The sequence below is a fragment of the Geotrypetes seraphini genome, chromosome 7 (assembly GCF_902459505.1).
Source record: "Geotrypetes seraphini chromosome 7, aGeoSer1.1, whole genome shotgun sequence".
Taxonomy (NCBI): Eukaryota; Metazoa; Chordata; class Amphibia; order Gymnophiona; family Dermophiidae; genus Geotrypetes; species Geotrypetes seraphini.
The window spans coordinates 11,068,157-11,091,129 of record NC_047090.1 but is presented as its reverse complement, the minus strand read 5'-3'; the positions used below and the strand labels follow the sequence as shown (position 1 = coordinate 11,091,129).

General features: G+C 43.8%; 1 protein-coding gene across 2 annotated transcripts in view; it reads right to left on the bottom strand.

The window, feature by feature from the left end:
* Window positions 1–1,473: 1,473 nt before the first annotated feature.
* The window catches only part of SLC37A3 (solute carrier family 37 member 3), a 32,755-nt gene continuing 11,255 nt past the window's right edge, over window positions 1,474–22,973 (bottom strand). For both annotated transcript variants that reach the window (XM_033952554.1, XM_033952555.1), the window contains 9 exons: window positions 22,566–22,662; window positions 21,940–22,024; window positions 18,826–19,010; window positions 18,343–18,484; window positions 18,013–18,114; window positions 9,267–9,314; window positions 8,228–8,379; window positions 7,529–7,594; window positions 1,474–2,916 (listed from right to left, as the gene is read on the bottom strand). In XM_033952554.1, the coding sequence (XP_033808445.1) occupies window positions 2,824–2,916; window positions 7,529–7,594; window positions 8,228–8,379; window positions 9,267–9,314; window positions 18,013–18,114; window positions 18,343–18,484; window positions 18,826–19,010; window positions 21,940–22,024; window positions 22,566–22,662 (970 nt within the window). In that variant the 3' untranslated portion in view covers window positions 1,474–2,823. The remainder of the gene's footprint in view (window positions 2,917–7,528; window positions 7,595–8,227; window positions 8,380–9,266; window positions 9,315–18,012; window positions 18,115–18,342; window positions 18,485–18,825; window positions 19,011–21,939; window positions 22,025–22,565; window positions 22,663–22,973) is intronic.

The window sequence follows — 22,973 nt, the reverse complement described above, 5'->3', positions numbered from 1 at the left end:
AATCAGGGGAAAAACCCCCCGAGGGTCCCAAGGGACTCCCTGCCACAGCAGGGGACCCAGCAGAAACCTGCCCCTGCTTAGCCAAAACAGGGGGAAGGTCACCTGAGGTGGAAGACAAAATGGAGGGGCCAGACAGAGAAGATGGCGTCTTTCCCGCCAAAACAGCTCCCTCCATAGCCTGCAGCGGCTGAGAGACCTGAATAGTCTCAGCCGCTAAAACAGGCAAGCCGGCATCAGCTGTCAAAATATCAGCTGAGAGGGAATCCTCTAAAACCCGACCGTCGGCGGCTCGGGGAATCCCTCCGTGGGCGGACGGAGAAGACCGGGCTTCTCCACCGTTCCCTGCCGACTCGCGAGGCACCATCGGCGGGGAGCTCTGGGCGCCTGCAGCCGCTGCCGACGGAGCTCCTCCACCGCACCGGCCTGAACACCGCTTGCACAGGCCGGCCGCGAGTGCCTCGCGTCTGGAGCACAATGAGCACTTTTTCCCTTTAGAAGTGCTCATTGCTCCATACGCGACCTAGCTGTAAAAAAGTGCCGGTTAGTTGAAAAAATACAGTAAAATACAGTTTTCTTAAAGGGATACAACCCTCCAGACCAGCACTACCTCAGGATTTTTTTTTTTTTTTTTTTTTACAGAACAGACTCCACAGGCTCTCGAAGCAATATGCCTTGCTTGATTTAGGGGGCAAGGCTTACTGCTGAGGCTCCTCTAAAAAAATATGGGGAGGTGGAGGAAGTGGGGGGAGGGACCCCGCTCGTGACCCGCCGGGTTTGACACCCCCGAGGTCGGACGAACCCCCAAACAGAGTCCGTCCAAGCTCCGTCCGGCTAAAAACAGGGACAATAAACCTCTAAACAAATTCCAACAGCCCTACCAAGGGAGATGGGTACAGATCACTCAACACCTGCTGGAGACTGAAAGAAGACTGAGGGAAATAGAGAGGAGGGGCTAGGATATACTGTCCCAAAGTTTTGTTTTCAGTCTCCACCTGCTGGTCATGATTAGATATATACCCAATCGTAAAGTTAACCTCTACTGGTCTGGAGAGTGCTAAAGAATGCATGTTTTATTGACTTTAAACAAATTGGGAAAGCATGTAAGAACCTAACTTGGCGTTTCCTACTTATTTGAATTCTGTTACCTTCACTGCTTTTGAGTCTATCCAACGGAGCACTATTTCTTCTGAAATTTCTACCTTCTATCATCTGCCCATTTTTCTTCTTCTCTGGGATTTTTGTAAAATGAAAAGTGTGGCCCTCCCTCTGCTCGCCTGCACAACGGGTACAGGGGCAGGCTTACAGCCAACTTCAATCCCTGCCCTCTTACATGCACGCAGGAGGTTTCAACACTTGCCTTCTTTCTCATCTTGCTGTCTCTGTGACCAGTATTCACACATATCAAGCATTGGGTCTGCTCAAAATTTCAGTCTCACTCAGGCATATGCAAAATCAGCTCCATTCACAATTCGATCTATGCAAATGTGATTTATTACCCATAAATCAAGTAAACAGTACTTCCTGGTTAGCCCGCCCAAAACTCACAAAGAAAGACTAAGAAGCGTGTTCTGCAGCTTGTCAGTGTGAGTCCCATGATTGTTCATGCATTTCAGTTTGTGGTTGTATTTATAGCTCCGGTGAGGGTGCTTTTAAGGAGCCTTAAAGCAGACACAGCAGTATGCTGAACTGCTTCCTGGATTTGTGTTTATAATCATGAGATTGAATTGTGACAACTCGGTAGTGTTCAATTTATATTTGCTCTAAAGAACTCTGAAGGACTGTAAATATAATTATCAAAAACTCTGTTCTTTTTAATAATTTTGTTTGAATGAATTAATTCATTATTAAGCTGTGAGCGAAAAGCAGTCTTGGCATCCTATGATTTGATGAGATCATTTTTCCATCACCGTATGATGGCTATTTAGATTTATTTCACAGGCTTTTTGATTTATTTTTTTTTGGGGGGGGGGGACTCTCCAGTGGCCTGGACATGGCATATCAAGTCAGCTGAATCATGAATTTCTTCATATTAGTGGACGAAGTGGGGGTGGGTTTTCCTTATTCTCTAAAATCAAACAGGTTTAGTCCAACCTCACTGTGAAGATGTTGAGCCCCTGATCTGGCATTGGGAATGACTTGGAAATTTAGACAGAACCTGAAGGTACCCTGAATGCCATCTACTAGGTTTGGTTTTGCATTCAATTAATTGTACTGCACATTATGCTATATGGCTGGGAAGAGGACTATCAGCTGTGTAATATTTTGAGAAAGATACTACTTTAACAACTTTTAGTCATTTTCCTGCCACGACTGACCTCGAGGACAGTCCTTTCTTGCTTTTGTATTTGAATACACAAGCATGTACACACACTGCAGCCTAAATGACAATGACACCATACTGTGGTGGGAGCTGGGGCAGTTCCTCTGGGGTTATGTTTTATCTCAAAATTGTCGGCGCTTGGAAGAAATCAAAGTTGGATTCTTGTTAGGGGGTTTCAACCACAAGCCAGCTCTTACTGTTGGCCAAAGACTGGCCTTTAGATCACCACTGGACTACAGACTGTTGCTGCTTTGCTTCAAGAGATAGAGGGAATAGAAAAAGACTGGCCACTCCAGCTAGGTCCAGCTGCCACTTGGGGCTAGCATGAGAGAGAGTCAGATGAAACCAGAGAACTACAATCAGTTTGCAAACTGAAGCCTAAGAGAGACATTTTTCCTCCTGGTGGATTACTTTGACGTCTCCATTTCTGTTCAGTCCTGTCATACAAGTTCCCAATCTGCCCATATGAAATTTTTTTCCCTGGTGCTTAAGCCGGAGGGGAGTCACCCTGCCAGAATGCGGGAGCGTCTCTCTTGTACTAACGCACTGATCTCTCGCACCAGCAATGGAGTAATGAATACCACGGTCAGACTTGTCTGTGGAGAAAGAAAAAAAAAAAAAAAGGAGCAGAAAGTTAGTGAGACAGTACTTAATGTCAGGCATTAACGAGTTCTAATCCCAGCTCCGCCACAAACGGACTATGAGAAGATAAATTTTATATTAATTGAATTTTTCACCTTAGACGCAAAATACCACTTGATATGGAAAGATCAGTTTGCAGTGTACAATAACATGGCCATAAGGGGAAGAAAAGAGCATTTAAAAAACCCGAAACACTACTTAGAAGACTCCCCTGAGGGGGACTGGAATTTTGAAGCTATGAATGAGTTTCCAACCATTTACAAATATATGGACATTTATGAAAAGATTCACCCAAGGCAGCAAACAGCAGGTACAGTTTTATTACAATAGTAAAACGAGCTATAATGAGGTAAACTGGAGACAGCAAACTTAAACCGAAGAATAGGACCAACATGAAATAGGAACATTTAACGAGGTAAAACAATCATAACAGAAATATGAAAAATGTCACAACAAGTCAAATGATACCACAATAGGCAGCCAACCTCTTCGTAAAAGCTGTTCAAAAATCCTAATAGACAACCCCTGCTCTCTCTTTGCCCAATTTCAGAAACCCTACCGAACTTGTGACGGACACCCTGGAGGCATTTTCTCTGAAGCCAGGTTTCCTGTCGGATCCTGCTGCTTAGCCCTCAAGCACACTAACACTACCTAGGGGTTCTGAGTATCTCTAATATGCTCCGAGGGGTGCTGGGGTCCCTCTGGCTGCCAAGAGGTGGACATCACTGACATGTAAATAAGAAGTGGGACCGGTGGTCAGGCAGGGGCAGTGCATGGGTCATCCCAGGAGGGACAACTGGATCAAGTGTGGCATGAGTCATCCTGAAGAGCTTATAAGCAGAGCAAGAGTACAAGAGACCTACTGAAGGGTCAAAACACGCTCAGGATCACATCTGTGGCACTCATTAAAATACCTGACAACCTTGCACATCAGTTCTGGCTGTCTCTCACTCTTTTGCCCTACAATACTTACTCCCCCTCACCATTTACAAAGCTGTGCAGCAACGGCCCTATGACAGTGTAAAGTTCCTATAACAAACATATGGAAACTATTAGCAAAACTCAAAAATGGACACACAATTCTGAATTTCTTTACACATTCATTTAAATTAAATCTTTAAATTATCATTTTATAGGGAATATTTAGTTTACATTTTTTACAGAACAAGCCTCAGACTTAGGAGTGCATTTTCCCATACTAGGACTTCTTCAAGAGAAAAAGAAATAACTTATTCTCCTGCCTCCTTGTAACATAGAAACATAGAAAATGGCGGCAGAAAAGGGCTATAGCCCACCAAGTCTGCCCATTCCAAGTATCCGCCCCCCTGAATTCACTTCCTTAAAGATCCAACATGAGCATCCCATTTTCTCTTAAAATCCGTCACGCTGCTGGCCTCAATCACCTGCAGTGGGAGTCTGTTGCAATGATCCACCACTCTTTCGGTGAAGAAGTACTTTCTGGAGTTGCTATGAAAATTCCCTCCCCTGATTTTCAGCGGATGCCCTCTGGTGGTCGAGGGTCCCATGAGACAGAAGATGTCACCTTCCGACTCGATATGTCCCGTGATGTACTTAAACGTTTCAATCATGTCTCCCCTCTCTCTTCGTTCCTCAAGTGAGTACAGCTGCAATTTTTTTAGTCTTTCTTCATACGTGAGATCCTTGAGCCCCAAGACCATCCTGGTGGCCATTCGCTGAACCGACTCGATCCTCAGCATGTCCTTACGGTAGTGTGGTCTCCAGAACTGAACACAGTACTCCAAGTGAGGCCTCACCATGGATCTGTATAACAGCATCATGACTTCAGGTCTCCTGCTGACAAAACCGGCTTGTTTCCAACCTCCCTACCAGTTGAATTAATCTTTAATAAACTGACACTTTCAAAACTACCTCCATCTTATTATGTAAATACTTATAAACTTAATTAATTTATTAATTACTTTATAAAGTTACTTTAATTAAAAAAAAACTATTTAAATACTTCACTAAGTAATACTATAGTATATGAAAGCGTTCACTTATAGTGTGGAGTACACATATATTACAGAAAAATCAGCATGCCGTTTTCGAAACTCAAAACCAACCAGTCCTTGTAATTCTCAATTCATCTAATCATTCTCATTATTCTTGTTCAAAACTGTCTTTCCCTTATATTTCATTTCATTGATTCTTTTCTTCATCTGTCCTGTAGTTACGATAATTAATAAGTTTATAAGTATTTACACAATAAGATGGAGGTAGTTTTGAAAGCATCAGTTTATTAAAGATTAATTCAACTGGTAAGGAGGTGGGAAACAAGCCAGTGATGTTACAAGGAGGCAGGAGAATAAGTTATTTCTTTTTCTCTTGAAGTCCCAGTATGGGAAAATGCACTCCTAAGTCTGAGGCTTGTTCCCTAAAAAATTTAAACTAAGTATTCCCTATAAAATGATAATTTAAAGATTTAATGTAAATTAATGTAGAAAGAAATTCAGAATTGTGTGTCCATTTTTGAGTTTTTGCTAATGGTTTCCATTATATTAGTGGGAAGTTCCTGTCATAAGCCAGCAGAGGGAGCCTGAGTAGTGGTAAATGGAGCTCATTTGCATATAGATCTTGCAAAGGCACCTGGGAGCTATCCACTCACTCTTGAGTGAAGTAGAGTGCTAAAAAGACCTTCCGGTAAGCTCTCAATTTCAGTACTGACAGGAGGCCCAGTACAGTAGAGCTGTCCAATGCTGACCAGGGGGGGGGGGCATGGTGAGAGAGAGAGAGAAACCCTCCCTGTATTAGCTCCCTGGAAGAGCTGAGCTTGGAGTGATTGGGAATGTCCTTACAGAGAGCAGTTGAGGGATTGGAAGGAGTCCTCAGGGAGAGCCATCAGAGAGAGACAATTGATTGGCTAGGAAGGGTCTGGAAGAAGGAGTAGCTGGAGGGCCCGGTAGAGCTTGGAGTGACCATCAAGGAGACTCATGAAGACCCAAGAGGCTGGGGAAGAGAGAACCAGCAGTGGTCCCACAAGCAGCTAGAAGAGCTGGGGGAGTCTAAGGCTGTTGGTGACTGGCAGAGGACCGGCGGGATAGGTGGTGACTGGCAGAGAGACTGGTAAATGATACCGGAAGCTGCTAGAAGACCCAAGAGGAAGCAGCCCATAGACCCTAAGAACATTGGCCAAAGGTGACTGGCGGAGGGACCAGCAGAGAGACTGGTAAATGGTACCTGAAAATCTGGAGGGCCAATGATGGTCAGGGAGGACCCAGAGATGACCAGGAAGAGCTGGAGGAACCTGGTCAAGTTCAAGTTTATTAATTTTAATATACTGACTATCGACGAGCACCTGGCTGGTTTACAATGTTAAAAATGAAAGGTTAAAATAAATTATTATAAGGGGAGGGGAAATGTGAACATTAAATGGACAAATTACAAATACGAATATGAGCTTGAGGGGGAAGGGAAAGTTAAGAATTACATCATTAAAAAACAAATTAAAAAGAGAGGAAGAGAAGGGGAGGATAACACATCAAAAGGGGATCCCTTCTTAAAAGCGGTTCATATTTAGTTTGCTAGATGTTGGAGAAGAAATATTTAAATGCTATGGTATGCATCTTGGAATAAAAACGTTTTTAGTTTAATCTTGAATTTGTCGAGTGAATTTTCAAGGCAGAGTTGGAACTACAACGGAAAAATTAGTTTTTCTAGTGTAATAGAATTCTTTGATGGAAAGTATGGTCAATAAATTCTGATCAGCCGATCTAAGAGTCCAGGAAGGGCAAAAAGGGATGATGAGTTTATTGAGAAAAGATGGGAGATGCGAAAGTTTGATTTTGTAGACCAGCATTAAAGTTTTATAGGTGATACGGTGGGTAATGGGTAGCAAGTGAGCTTCTCGCAGAAGAGGAGTGAAATGATCATATTTCCCAACCTTATAGATAAGTTTGATTGCTGTGTTTTGAATGAGTTGCAGACAACATAATTCTTTTTGAGTTGTTCCGTTATATATAGAGTTACAGTAATCTAAATGAAAAATGAGAAATCTAAATGTTTTAGAAATGAATAAATAGCAGAGTGTGAGGGTTGCTGTGTTTTAACAGAGCCTGGTGATAGAAAAGGAAGACCAGAAGAGCCTGGGGATAGAGGAGTGATGGGTACTGACCGCTCGGCCTGATCACAGGCCCCCAAGGCCCTTTCAATCCCTATGAACTTCGGGGTCATTACCACAGCAGTCCTTGCTAAATGGCTTTGTAAAAGAGGCCCTTATTGTCTATATTTTAATAATATTTTGGCATAAAGATGATTTTTTTTTTTTAAACACAACCCTTCTCGTCTTGCATGTCAATGACTAAAGGAATCATAGTTTTTCCCAAGAACACGCACTGAATTCTCTCACAGAGCTGTTTGGCATGCCTGTTTTATTGAGAATGGCAATATAGCTACAATATTAAAGTAAAACACAGCAGCAACAGATGAAAACCTGGGAATCTCGAAATTGCAGAATGAAAGATTAGGGTAACAGAAATCCTGGGGCATGGGGATGAAAGGTGGGCAGAAGAAACAACAGGCTCTCTGAATACAAGGGAAGGTACTTACCATAAGAATGAAGAAGTAGAAAACCCACATCCAGCCCAGTTGGTCCTGGATCAGAGACACCAAAAACTGCAAAGAAAGAGGAGATTCAGAACAGCAAACCTTGTGAAAGACTTGTCCAATATAGTGCCAGTGCATCCATACCCATCTTGGGCTTTATTGGATCTTTAGATGGGGTGCAAATTTAACATAAGCGTAGCCTGCAGCACTTCAGGGGCAGGTCCGCATTACACTTTTCAAAGCTCCATTCTTTCTTCTCAAGGGCCTTTGCAAAGGTTCTATCTGACCCTGTTCAGCAGATGTATAGCAGGCCTTTGTCCCCTGGGGCCTAAGACCAAAGTTCAACAGCTTCTACAAAGAAAGAATGGGCTGGAAAGTGTGTCAGGCTGTGGACAAGGACAAAAGGTCCTAGCAGGTGGACAAAGAAGAAAGAGACACGAAGGAGCAACTCAGGTTGAGGCTGAGATCTCATGAAACAAGAGTTCAAATCCCAGCCCTCCATTCCCTCTAAATGCAGCTTGTAAGCCCTCTGAGGACAGGAAAATACCTGCTCTGCCTGAATCTAACTCAGTTAAGCTAAATACACAGTGACAGAGAGAGACTGAAAGGGCGTGGGGGACACCATTTATCAGTTCTTAACAGAATAATGCCACTCTAGATACTGTAAGCAGCATCTCTCACTAAAGCCAGCACTTCCCTTACCTGGCCCACTGCAGCTCCGATGCTCCCTGTGCCATCAACAATACCAGTGACTGTCGCCAAGGCCTCACTGCTGTCTTTAATCATGTCCTGCCGTCCCAGATCTGCAGAAATTGCAGAGCTGATTATGTTGGAGGGACCACCGATGAAAAATCCTGTGACAGTGAGATGGTCAGGGTTAAGCTATGGCATCACAGCACAGCATACAACAGGTATAGCATGGATGGCCCCCCAGCCAATGACAGTGCAACTAAGACACAATGCACAAGCAATAGCAATGCAACTGCTTAGAAGATCCTCCCATCCAACAGGTTAGGCAAAGATAAAGAAAATGTAGGAATCGCCAACGTCTTACCCAGTCATTTGCATGTTGCATGATTTCATGCCAACTTCGTTCTCTTTCTGTAGTCTACTCTTATATGCCATCTCCGCTATTTCCCTTAACATAGCAAATGCTCCTTCCTGTCTAGGAATATTCGGCAGAGCTCTACTCTCCACTGATTGCTTCTTTGCTCACTGATGTTTTATGCTTTAAATCTCATGTACAACAGACAATAACAAAAAATCAAAATTCATTTTTGTTTTAACAACATTCTTTCCATCTAGAACAGGGGTGTCCAACCTTGGCCCTCACTGGGTTGGGTTTTCAGGATTTCCCAAATGAATATGCATGAGAATAAATGGGATACCCATGTGGGATCCCTACGAGGGTCAAGATAAGGAAATTGGGTCATTAGGGCATAGACAGGGGGTGGGTAAGCAGAGTGGGCAGACTTGATGGGCTGTAGCCCTTTTCTGCCATCATCTTCTATGTTTCTATGAGATCTATTTGCATTCAATGGAAACAAATCCTGAAAACCCGACTGGATTGTGGTCCTCGAGGACCGATGTCGGACACCCCAGATTTAGAAAAAGGCCTCCCAATCCCTCCTTTACTGAAATGAGAAGTCTATGCTCTTATGATCCCCAACTCCTAACTTTCTAAGTTCTTTTGTGAAATGACACTCTCCTCACCCGCCCGCTGCCTGGTACACATACATACCTGTAACAGTCATGATGACAGCGTTGATGGGTTTGTTATTGGGGGAACCTGTCATTTGGAAAAAAGAGACTGATTTAAAATCATTGAAGTACTCAGAGCAACACGGAATTCAGCTCAAATCCTGCTATCCTCTGCATAGAAAGAAACCTGTCCTCATCCTTCCCTCCATGGTGAAGAAATCTACCCGCTCACCCATCCCTCTCCCTTCCTTTAGAAGGTGAGAAATCCCTCCTCAGATAATCTGCCCCTTTACCCCTTCCCCCTTGAGGGTGACAAAAACCTGCCCTTATATAGTGAGAGATAAGCAATTATCTCCCCTGCCTTCCCCTTTTTCTTATGAGAGAGAAATCTTGCAACTGTGCCCACAGGGCGAGAGAACCTGCCCCTCTCCCTCAATTGAAGGAGAAGTGTAGGAAGTAAAGTTTATGATCTCTATGTTAAAAAGGTGAAGGACATTTGCAATGAAAAAAGCAGCTCATGATACCGTTGTGAAGATCCACAAGTACCATCCAGTCAAAAAGGTTTCAGGATGCCAATGGCGAGCAAGAAGAACCTTGAAAAGTTCCAATTTACCACCACCACAAGTGTAAAAGCGAGATCGCACGTGAGCAGCTCACGGGAGGGGGGGTAGGGGGGGCGGCCAAGATGGCGCAGCACTCTTCGGCGGTTGTGGCAGGCCCATCCACAGCATCTTCTACAGAGGGTGAGCTGCTTGTTGCAGGACAAGTGGAAAAATGGTTTCGGGACTTAAAAGCTGAAATGGTGGGGGTGCTGTTGGATGTAAAAGTGGCGCTTGCAGAACTCCGGGTGGAGGTTGGTGAATTTGGGGGGGGTCGAATGGTGGCCTCCAAAGATAAGATAGAACACGTGGTGACTACAGTAACAGAGACTAAGAAGGTGGCAGATTTGGCAGTGGCCCAACTGGAGGAATTAAAGCGTCAAGTTGAGGATTTGGAGAATTGATCGCGTAGAAATAATCTTCCTGAAACAGACCGCTTCAAAGATGCCAGGCAGGTGGTGCAGCCATACCTGTAGCCAGCTGCTGGGTGCCGATGCTGGGGTGGAACCTTCATCCATGGTTCTATATTGGGCTCATAGGAGCTTGGGACTGGCTCGAGTGGTTGGCAACCGAGACATCATAGCCTGCTTTGGCGACTACCTTCTTAAAGAACGGATTCTTCAGACGGCGAGACACAATTCAACTTTTCTCTGGCAAGAGATCTCAGTCGGAGTTTATCAAGATTTGGCATCTGTTACGCTTCAAAAGAAGAGAGCGTTCAAGGAAGTCACCCAAGTACTGCGCTCTGAGGGCTACCGATACCAGTGGCTTTTCCCTTTTGGGATTTTGATGACCATCAACGGGAAGAATCGAAAGGTGGATACGGTGGCAGAAGCATGGCTGACGATGAAAGATCTGGGTTGTGGTGTGGTGCCTGACCAGAATTTGCGGTGTTCTCCGGCAGCAGGAGCTGGGAAGGTCAGACAGTAGCACCCTGTTTCCAGTTTAGATACAGAATGGCCCATTGGGGCAGTTCGAATTGGATTGCTGTCATCAGAATTCCTATTGTTTTTACTCTTTAGTCCTTCTTAGGATATTGCTCTTTTGCAGTTTAGGGTAATCTGGTGTGGCTGTGTGGTGGTGGGTACGTTGGGCATTTGAGAGGGTGAAGAGTGAATGTAGGGCAGAGTACTAGGGGGACTGGGTGGATGGCATGAGTGACGGGTTGGGGCTGGGTATAACTTGTATCGCTGTGTCTTTGCAGATGTATACCTATTTTGAGTTCTGTCTTCTGTTGGGTTCCTGTCTTTTTGGGGGAGGAGGGATGCTCTGCTCTGGGTTTTTGGGTTGGCAAATGTGGTTAATGTGGGATAATGATTTGGACACATGGGTATCAAGGGCATGTTCTTTTTGAGGGTCTTGGGGTATTGGATGTACTTTGGGAAGGAGGCTGAGAAACGATAAGCCTCTTCGATTTGACTTCATTTTTCCTATATTGGCTGGTCCGAGTACATCTGGATCAGACTCTTGGAGGGGGGTGGGGGGGCAGGGGGGGCCAGTTTTCAGGGACAGCAGAGGATGGGGTGGGGGGAGGATCATACAGGGGAAGCAAAGGTGATTCTAGGTTCTTGGAATGTTAATGGGTTAAATAGTCCAAAGAAACGGAGTATGGTGTTTTGGGAGTTAAAACATATGAAGTGGGATATTTGTTTGTTGTAAGAGATGCATTTAAAACCAAGGGATGCGGCCTTGCTACAAAAGCCACAATTTGAAATGGTATGGACACATCAAGGGGAAGGGTCCACTAAAAGGTCCGGTGGACTAGTCATCTTGGTATAAAAGGGGCTGGGATTGCAAGTCACTCAGGTATACCGGGATAAGTTGGGGAGATGTTTGGCATTGAGGGGAACATTGCAGGGGAGCCCCATTTCCATAGTAAATGTTTATGGCCCAAACACAGCTCAGGTTGCTTTTTTCAGGGGATTGTAGGAGGACCTGGGAACGTTTGTGCAAGGAGCGATATATCTGGGTGGGGATTTCAGTGTCCCTCCAGATCCACAGTTGGATCATTCTGGGGGCGGGAGGGGTGCCCTCAAGATTCCTTGCAAAGCCCTGAGAGCTCTCCTTGAGATTGATTGATAACTGAAGTATTTTACATGGGTCCCAGAGGAATTATACCTTTTATTCCCATTCTCAACAGGTATACATTAGATTGGATGGCATATGGATCCATAGGAATCAGTGGGAAGGGCTGGCAAGAGCTGAAATAGAGCCTATGCACATTTCAGATCATGCCCCGGCATGGGTGTCTTGCCGGGGATATTTTTGCTCCAGGATGTAGGCATTATTGGAGACTTAATGAAATGCTACTGAGCTCTCCTCAGGTGGTGGCTGCAGTGGAAAAGACTATTCGGAATTATTTGGAATTGAATGACAATGGGGAAGACTCTTGATGCGACTTTGTGGGATGCCCTGAAGGCGGTGGTTAGGGGGGTACTTATTCAATGGGGAGCTAGATACAAGCGGCAGAGAACTCAAAATTATCTGAGGTTATGAGAACAATTGATTAGGCTGGAGAGCTCTCATAAATTTAACCCGGACCCCTTGATCTTGGCTCAATTGCAAAGAGTGAGAGATGAAATTTATCAATATTAGGTGGAGGAGACAGAACGAATTCAAGAGCGTTTTAAAATACAGATTTATGAACATAGTAATAAAACTAGTTCTCAATTGGCTAGATATATACGAATTAAGCAGCTGAAGGCTACTATTGCTCGGGTCAGAGATGATCGGGGGGAGGTACAAGTTTCGAATCCGGGTATTCGACAGGCATTTTTGACTTATTATAAAACAGCTATATGGGGTACAGGATCTGGTGGACTCGATAGAGTACAAACGAATCATGGCTGCTTTGCCCATTCCAGAGCTGTCAGACAGGGATCGCGAGACATTGCATGAGCCCATTAATTTGCTTGAGGTCCTTGGAGTGATTAAAGTATTAAAAAAATGGAAAATCTCCCGGCTTGGATGGTTATACTAACCAGTTTTATAAACAGTTTTTGGACCAATTGGGGCCTCTTCTGGTGCAGGTTGCTAATGGGGTGCCGCAGGGAGGTGTTTTTCAGAGATCAATGGGAGAGGCTGGGGTGGCGGTACTATTGAAACCGGGGAGAGACCCCCAGCAATATGGATCTTATCAACCAATATCCCTCTTGAATTTGGACGCTAAGATCTTGATGAAGGTATTGGCACTTTGGCTGGGACAGGTACTCCTGACTTTGATCCATTTGGATCAGTCTGGGTTCATCCAAAGACGGGAAGTGAGCGATAACATTCGACGCACCTTGCATCTCCTGTGGAAAGCTCATAAAATACCTGATGGGGCTGTTTTGATGGCGATTGTCGCCGAGAAGACCTTCGAAAGGGTTCTCTGGGGCTTTCTCTGGAAGGTCATGGGGCGTATGGGATTAGAGGGGGCATTCAGTCGTTGGGTGCAGGCTTTTTACGAATAATAATAATAATAATAACTTTATTTTATATACCGCCAACTATCTTGCGACTTCTAGGCGGTTTACAATAAAGAGAAGTGGTTTACAATATAGAGAAACTTGCCTTTGGATTAACCAGTCCTATACGAAGTTCTTCCCCATTGCGAGAGGGACGTGTCAGGATAATTCAGAATATAGCTGTTCGATTGATTTTTGGTTTAAAAGTCCATATTATCGTTTACTTCATTGGCTGCCTTTGGAGGCAAGAGTACTATTCAAATTTTCCTGTATCTGCTTTAAGCTGATATCGGGATTCTTTTTCCTCATTTTGTGTTGCATAGACCATCAAGAGAAACTAGAAACTTCTGCTTATTTGCTTATCCAAAAATTAATGGGTGTAGATATAAGACCTTCTTAGATAGGACCGTAGCATTTCAAGCTGGTAGACAACAATCTTGCTTAGGTATATGTATTCAGCAAGCTATGTTATCGGAAATTAATTAATTGTTCGATGAGTTTATTACTTAGTGAGTTTTATTATTGAAATTCTATTTTACAAATATTTGCATTTTTTACTGTATTCACTGATTGTCCACCTCTTTTTAGTGTAAACCGCCTAGATCTTTTGGTTATGGCGGTATAAAAGAATAAAGTTATTATTATCACCACTTTTGTTTGCTGTATCGGTGGAACCATTGGCTATTTGTATTCGTAATCATCCTTTGTTGTCTGGGATCTTGATGGGGGGAGTGGACCATAGAGTTGTGTTATTCGCGGATGATATTCTATTATATGTAGGTGAGCCGGAGGTATCCATTCCGATCTTATTTCAGATTTTTGAGGAATATGGTAGAATATCTGGGTTTAAGATAAACTTGGATAAAACAGAAATTATGAACTTGACCTTGAGTGATTTGGACATAACTAGGATACAGGGGACCTCTTTCCTTTCCGTTGGGCTTCACAGGGGATTAGATATCTGGGCATTCACATTCTTACCAATTTGACTAGGCTCTATATGGTGAATTATCTTCCCATTTTCCGGCACATTCGCGATGGCATGGTTTATGATTATCGTGGTGGGGACGGATAGCTGTGGTTAAGATGAATGTGCTTCCTCACCTATTGTTTCTTTTCCAAACTCTACCTGTTTCAGTGCCCCCAGCTAAGTTGAAGGGTTTGAATGCTGAGTTGCGGAGATTTATTTGGCAATGGAAACCGCCTTGAATTTCCCAAAAATTGATGCGGGCAGCTAGGGAAGTGGGCGGTAGAAGGGTCCCAAATTTATTTTGGAACTTTTACTCAGCTCAACTTCGATTGGTACTAGATTGGGCAATAGGGGAATTTAAACCTGGAGTGCAACTGGAACAAGCTAGTGGGGGTCCGGGTCTGCTGAAGCATAGGCTTTGGGGTTTGGGTACGCTTCACAATTGGGTTAGGGCAGTTGACCTATTTCTCACTCTTTTTCACCTCTCTTAAGTTCAATCATTTTGTATCTCCTTTTAATCTTTTGTAAACCGCATAGAACTTCACAGTACTGCGGTATATAAACTGTTATTATTATTATTGATAACCCATTTCTTCAGCACCTAATTGTGTTGTGGAAATGGGTAAGGGATAAATTGGGGAATGGTGCTTTAGTGTCCTCCTTGGCGCCCATAATGGATGAGCTTCAATTTCCAGCAGGGAGGGATAATAAAGTTTTTCGTCAATGGGCCCAGAAAAGGCTGGTTACATTTTGTTGGGGATGGAGGGGGTGATTTTTTTTTTTTTTTTTTGCACTACTTCAGAGGAAGTATGGGCTGCCTGATGGGGACTACTTGGCTTATTTCAGGCTCGTCATTTTATGCTTACTCAGGGCTGGGGATCTAGATCCCCTGTCTTGCAGGAACATTTTGAGAATTTGTGGCTGGTGATACAGAAGGTCTCTAGACCTATCTCAGTCCTTTATCAGTATTGGACGGGACATACTTTCCATCAGTTTCCCTATACGAGGCATTGGGAAGGGGACTTCGGGCAGACATTTTCATCTAAAGAATGGGGGGGTCATATGTGGGGAAGTGTCCTCCTGTGTTCTTGTCCAAGAAAATGCTTACATGCTGGTACTATACACCTGAGCGACTGCATCGAATGTTCCCTGAGGTGACTAATCAGTATTGGAGATGTCATGCTTCAGTGGGTACTTTCCTACACATTTGGTGGGAGTGTTCCCTCTTTAGTCCTCTTTGGAGGAAAGTAGTACAAACATTCCACTGCACTTCCAGAGGAGGTGGTAGAGCAGAGAACGATTTTGGGTTTCAAGAAGGGGTTGGACAGGTTCCTAAAGGAAAAGGGGATTGAGGGATATAGATAGAGGGGGTACTATACAGGACAAAATGTCTTCAGTAGAGGATCACTTGCAGGTCACTGACCTAGGGGGCCACCGCGAGAGCGGACTGCTGGGCACGATGGACCTTTGGTCTGACTCGGCAGAGGCGATGCTTATGTTCTTATGTTCATTGTCTGATCTCTTGGGGAGGCCTCTGGGATTTACACCCCAAAGTTGTTTATTGGATTTGTATAATATCCAGGAACTTAAATGGCAAACTAAGCTTCTTCGTCTAGGTTTAGCTGCGGCGAAGTGCTGAGTAGCGAACCATTGGAAAAGTATTTCTGGCTCCTCTCATGCTGAATGGATTAACCGCTTTGTGTCCATGAGGAGAATGGAAATATCTATGGCTAAACGACGTTATTATTATGCATCTCAAGAATATACTTGGAAATTGTTGGGGAACAAATTGGATGCTCTTTAATGTTTCATTACTGTTATCTACTCCTGCTTTCTCCTGGGGGAAATAGCAGATGGGGAGGGGGAGGTATGAGACCTATGTTGTAATATGGGGTAGATCTCTGCTGTCCAGGGGGGGTGGGGGGTGTAGAGGACTTGTTTGTTTAGCATACTGTGGGTGATTATTGCTGTATTCTGTGAGATGTAATCTTGAATTTGTGTCGTATTTTTTATATTCTGAGAAACTAATAAAAATCTAAATATAAAAAAATAAAAGATTTCAGGATGCCTACATGAATATGCATGAGGTAGTGCACGCCGACATTAGAGAGCAGACAATTGAGCGCAAGACTCCAGCGTGCCGCCGTAAAAGTTAATTTTAAAAAGCTCCAACAGGGTGTGTGAGGGGGGAACCCCCCAGTTTACTTAATAGTGTTCGCACTGCCGTTGGGGGGGGGTTGGAACCCCCCATTATAGAAAAAACTTAACTTTTTCCCTCTATTTTAGGGGAAAAGTTAAGTTTTCTGTATAATGTGGGAGGTTGCACCCCCCTGCACTCCCCCAACAGCAGCCAGTGGCAGTGTGAACACTATTAAGTAAAGTGAGGGGGTCCCCTCACTCCCCCTCGCAGCTCTTTAAAATAAACTTTTATGGTGGTGCGCTGGAGTCTTGCACTCAATTGTCTGCTCTCTAATATCGGCGCAGCTTTGTCCGGTGTGCTTTTGTCCCGTCACCGCAAATTTACATCAAGCATGTCACAGTGGAAATCCGAACTGACTGTGACCCGAGGACATGGTTCAGAAAGGCTAACGGTAACCCAAGGTCTAAGGTCTAAACTACTAAAGCTTAAACATATCTGCAGCTAGAAACATTAACAACTAGCGCTGGGTTTTACCAAATGGCGCTAGAGGATTTTAGCGCAGGCTGGGAAGGTAAATGCTCCAATGCTCATAGGAAGCACTTACCTTGCTGACCCATGCTAAAATCCTCTAACAGCATTTAGTAAAAGGAGTCCCAGACTTTAAGAAAAGTGTGAAACTATTCTTGAATTAACAGGCTGAGTGAGGAGCTTGAGTCCGTTTGCAGAGACTTAAAAAGCCCAGAGTAAAGCAAAGTGACAACATTTATTTCCAGCAAGCTAGAGAAAGGACTGTAAGAGGAAGAGGAGACAAGGAGAAACATGTTGCACAGGACAAGGAAAAACCCCCAAATGCTAAAGAAATATTTGTGTCCAGTATTTCAGTGAAGGGATTGGAGGAGGAATGCTGCTTGTTAAACAGATACCATTTACTATTATGGAACTATGAAAAGTGAAGCAACTGGGATATTCCTGGGATATTTAGAAGCCTGCGAGAGGACTTCTTCCTTCAGAGGTTGAAGAGGGAAGGGCGAATGTACTTAGAGCTTCTAATAAAGACGACAGGTTAGTCCGACTTCAGTGGTGGGAAAATGAACAGAGACTCTTCTGAAGGAAAGGATGATCACATTAGCAAAGCATCTTGAACTCGTGACTCTTTTCTCTTTTTCATTGGCACTTCTCTCAGCTTGACTGTCTGCTGCAGATCACTTCCTGCCTACCCTAAGCCCCCTGGGAATGTAGCAAAGCTCCACTGCCACTGTGCGTTGCTTGGGAAGCTTTGCTATTCCCCTTCCCCCAGCTCTCTTAACCACCCTCTGCATCAAACATCCTTGTGAAAACATACCGTAGGCAGAGATATTTCCTCCAATTTCATATCATGATTCCTTGTCCAGAAATTTAATTTTCTGTGGAAAATGCCATTATTGTACTTGTTTGTTAAACTCTGCTAAATATTTGAATGTTTCTATCATATCTCCCTTACCCTTCAAACTAAGCTTTCCTGCAAAAGATAGGAGATCCTGCTTTATTTGATATTTTTTTATGCTCAGTAGCCTGGATTAGGTCTCCTGAAAACCTGCCCTCTTTGGGGTTTGAGAGGCTGAACTATCTTCCAGTGAAACCAGTATACTCACGGCTGTAGCCATAAAGAGCTCCCACAGCTAGGACAAGACTGACGGTCAGCACTGGGGCCCTCTTCCCCAGCATGTCCGAGATTAATCCTTGCACTGTCCCACCTTGCAAAAAAAAAAAAAAAGACATTTTGCATGGATGCTTTATCATGCCAGTAGCTAACCATTTCCTTTCACGATTATCCAATGGCAGAGTGCAGTTTTGAAATGATCACTCTAGGGCAGAGGTCAACGTAGTTCAAGGTTGAGGGAGGACAGTGGTACCAAGACAGCTCTAAAAAAGTGTTGAGGGAGAGGAAGGACATTTACAATGTAGAGTGACATGTGACATACCTATAATTCCACCAACATCATACCAAATTGAGAGCTGGTCTGCCTCGGCCTCTTTCCAGTCAAAGTTATTACTCAAGTAGAAGGGCAGCCAGAAGAAAAATGAGTAATTCACTAGTTTCAGACAAGCGTATGCCAGAGAGTACTGCAAGAAAAGATTCACACCAGTCATAGCCCTGCAACGTGTACCTATGCCCCAACCAAGTCCTCTGCAAGTGTCTCCAAAGGCCAGAAGTAGAGCAGCATAAGAATAGCCCTACCAGGTCAGACCAATGGTCCATCAAGCCCAGTAGCCCGTTCTCAATCCAGGTCCCTAGTACCTGGTCAAAACCCAAGGAGTAGCAACATTCCAGGGCAAGCAGTGGCTTCCCCCATGTCTGTCTCAATAACAGACTCTGGACTTTTCCTCCAGGAAATTGTCCAAACCTTTCTTAAAACTAGCAGAATCTGGAGCATTTCTTTAACTATATGAATAAAGATACTCACCAGCAAAACACCCGGCAAACAGCAGGCCTGCAAAAATCCAATGGCCTGAGGCTGTCTGACTAGGTCAGAAGCCTCAACAGAATGATTTTGCTCATCTTCATCACTGTCAGAGTTGATTATGAGAGGCCTGTGTGCATCTTCTTCAGAACCAGCATTCTCATCCTCTTCTGCAGGCTCTGGAAAACCTGCAATACAGGAAGAGAGATTTCCTTGCAGGAAAAAAAAAAAGCAGGGTTCCCTGTAAACTATGCATGTATGCACATGCACATAGGGCTAAAAGAGAGGGCAGAGGTCTATCAACTGCAATCATAACACTTTTGGTTGAGGCTTAAAACTTACACCCAATGGAGGGATGAAAGTTGGCTCAGGTGTCCACCAGGAGAACAGATTTATTGAATGTTCCAAGATTTCAAAATGTTCACAGTGACCCGACACAGCTGTGCTTTGGAATCAAATGCCTGGGACTCTCTCTCAAGCCACGCTGGGCACCATCATAGGCCCCCATATGGGCACAAATAATAATGAATGGAAATTTAAAAAAAAAACTTTTTGAGAATGACGGACATGAATTCATCAGGCAGTTACCGCAAATAAGTTCACACATCTTGCTGGCTTTGAGCTTTAATCTTGAAACGTTGATAGCTCGTTAACTTAAATTATTTCTTGCACTTAGCACTTTAAGTTCCAAGCGAACAGACAGCAAGTTTGGCTGAAAAACTACATAAACGAACCCAATCTGACATACAGTGCATTCCGAAAATCGATCAAAACCACCCTTTTCGCCAAATTCATTGACTAAAACTGTCCCCTCCCTCACTAGGACTTCCCCCCTGTAAACACCTTTTCTTGCTCTCAAGAAGCTCCTTTCATGTATTCAGGTAGTCTCTACCCATAGAACTCCAATTAATATGTAAGTACTAAATATTCAGGTACTCATAACCCATAGAACTCCAACTAGTACGTAAGTTTCCCAGTTAGATTATTGTATAGTATTTGACTTATTGTATTGTATTGTATTAAGACCTTTTGTTATTCGCTGAATGTCCAGCCTTCTTACAATGTAAACCGCCTAGAAGTCGCCTGACTATGGCGATATAGAAAAATAAAGTTATTATTATTATTATTGATTTTATTAGCATTCATTATTATTTGTGCACATGTGGGGCCTATGATGGTGCCCAACGTGGCTTGGGAGAGAGAGTCCCGCTCCAATATGTTAAGTCAGGAGCACTGGTAATCAGCGCATCATAGCTTTTACTATTGCACCGAGGCCTCACATTTATCTATTTTTATATACATTTAAATAACGTTATTTCCCTCGTTTGTAGGGTTGTGGCAATTTGATTGCAGTGCTACCCATTTTTCTTGGTTTATATCAGCGGATTTTGTGATAATTGAAAATTATACTCTGAGCAGAAGAAATATTTGAATGCTCTTAATCTCTGCCAGGTGAAGTGGAGCTCACGACGCTCTGAACAGCAACTGCAGCCTTTAGTCTCTAGGTCTGCGCCTTCAAGCGTGGCCACTGGAATCACTTTGAAATCACTGGCTGGCACTTTGGAACGTTCATTGAATCTGTTCTTCTGGAGGACTCCGGAGCCAGCTTTCATCCCGCCCCTTGGTTGTCACCACTTTTGGTCATCATGGATCTCCCATATGATGAACGGCTTGACAAATTACAGCTATACTCGCTCGAGGAGCGCAGAGAGAGGGGGGACATGATCGAGACGTTCAAGTATCTTACGGGCCGCATCGAGGCGGAGGAAGATATCTTCTTTTTCAAGGGACCCACGATAACAAGAGGGCATCCGTGGAAAATCAGGGGCGGGAAACTACGAGGTGACACCCGGAAATTATTTTTCACTGAAAGGGTGGTTGATCGCTGGAATAGTCTTCCACTGCAGGTGATTGAAGCCAGCAGCGTGCCTGATTTTAAGGCCAAATGGGATCGGCACAAGGGATCTATTCACAGGGCAAAGATAGGGGAGGGACATCAGGGTGGGCAGACTAGGTGGGCCGTGGCCCTTATCTGCCGTCTATTTCTATGTTTCTATTTCTATGGTTGGAGCATTAGAAATCTGCAAAATTCAAATGTATCCTGAACACTGAAAATCCGCTTATTGCATTTATACCTCACTTATCCAGGTCTTCTAACTAACAAAAATATACCTAGTAGAACATATTCACACTTCTAAAATGTTAATGAAAAACGTAGTAAACATTTTATGTTTTAGCATTTTCTGAAACAGTAAAACAAAAAAACTCACTCAAATAGCATTGCTGAGGTCCGGCAACAGACAGAGCTCCCTGTTCTTGCACTAACCTCGCACGCTTGAATGAGCGAAGAACAAGAAGCAATTCTCTTGTCGTTTACCACAGCTCTCAATTCTGTTTTCATTTCACCACTAAATTTTATGAATTACAAATAAATATGAACTGATTAGCAATTAACCAACAGCTAATGAAGTTTCTGCAATTTCAAGAAATATGATCTATTTTCCTTAATTCAAAGTTTATGGTTTATTTAAAATTTCATATACAGCCCTCCCTGCGACTACAATATTGCAATAATCTATACAAGGCAAACTTCTAAACAACCGTTCAGAAGTTTTGAAATCCAAAACAGCATTTAAGACCCTACATCCTTAATCTGAGTAAATCTGCTCTCACCATTTTCACATCAAGAGTAGCATCTAAAATAATTTCTAAATAATGTCCTTCATTTGCTACAAGAATGTTGCCTTCAGGAGAAACAGAAGTCAAACTTGCTTGCATCGAAGAATTTGTCATCACTAAAGACTCCAATTTCATTGATAAGACGACCATTGAATGACAATAGTTTAAGGACCTCAGCATAGAGAGAAAAATGACTCCCTACAACCCAGAGAATCAAGGCAAAATGTGGGGTTTAAAAAGTAAAAATGACTTGTAGAGGACCACAGCTTACACCATGGATCTTTTTACAAAGTCTGAGTCAGGCTGAGCAGGTCCTAAGTGAGGCGTAAACTCTTGGAAATGCTTTTATCTCTAAAGAAAGTGAAATCAGAGGCTTTAGCATAATACGATGGGATATGAGATTTCACCCCTGTAGTGTTCACAGGTAGAGTCACTTACCCACTTCCTTCGGCGACGTCAGGAGACCAAAGACGACGATCAGACCTCCAGCAAACTGAACTGATGTCGTCACTAGGAAGGAGTACTGAGAATTTAGAAAAGACGGTTTTCATATCTGCCCTCAGACCGTACATATAATCTGAAGCCCTGACCTTACCCTTGGGGAGGAGGTGAGGAGAGTGACAGAATGGTGTGGGGAGACAGAGACTGGAGTCAGAGGGGAACTGAAGTCTCTTTCCTGGGCTTCTCCAGTGAGAGAGACATGTTGGTGATCAGCACTGGCTGCACCCACTGAAAAGCAAGCTGGACCTGTGGGAGAGATATGCAGCAGGAATCCCAAGAACGTGGCCTAGGGAGGGTTAGGGCATAGCGCCACTCCGATATTAGAGAGTAGATGGGGTATGCTGATTCCAGATGCCAGCACATAAACCTCTTTCTGTCTAAACTGTTCAAATCTTGATTTGCCTTTGCCATGGGCACCTCCAACTTGTAGAACATGTCAAGATCACGTACAGTCAAGGGAGAAAATATACTGTAAACATGGAGATCATATTTAACACATCAGCAAGGCCTCATGCTTTCCAGGTGGATTTCTGTTATGCATCACCAGCCCTGATCACACCCACCTCATAGCCGTACAGCAGAACAGAAGAAGCGAGAAATGCACCCAGGATGTTGCCCACTGATGCACAAGCACTCCAGAGCCCAAAGATGAAACCCCTCCTGGAAGAACAGAAAAGAGGTCATAGATGAGGCAGGACAAGTAATCCCTAAGAAACGCACAGAGGAGGTGTTCTGCCAGAAAGAGGATCTTTGCAACCTAGGGGAACCATTTTTAATTTCAAAATGGAAGCAATGGAAGGGACTCTCTCTTTCCCCACCTCCTCCGCTGCTCTTCTGCTTTTGACTGCACATAAAGAGTCTCATCATCTGCGCTGCCGCGTCCACTTTCCCTGATATCACTTGGCAGCAGCAGTGCAGGTCACACAAGTGACCTGCCATGATGATGCAACACCTCAGAGTCGCTGCCGGGG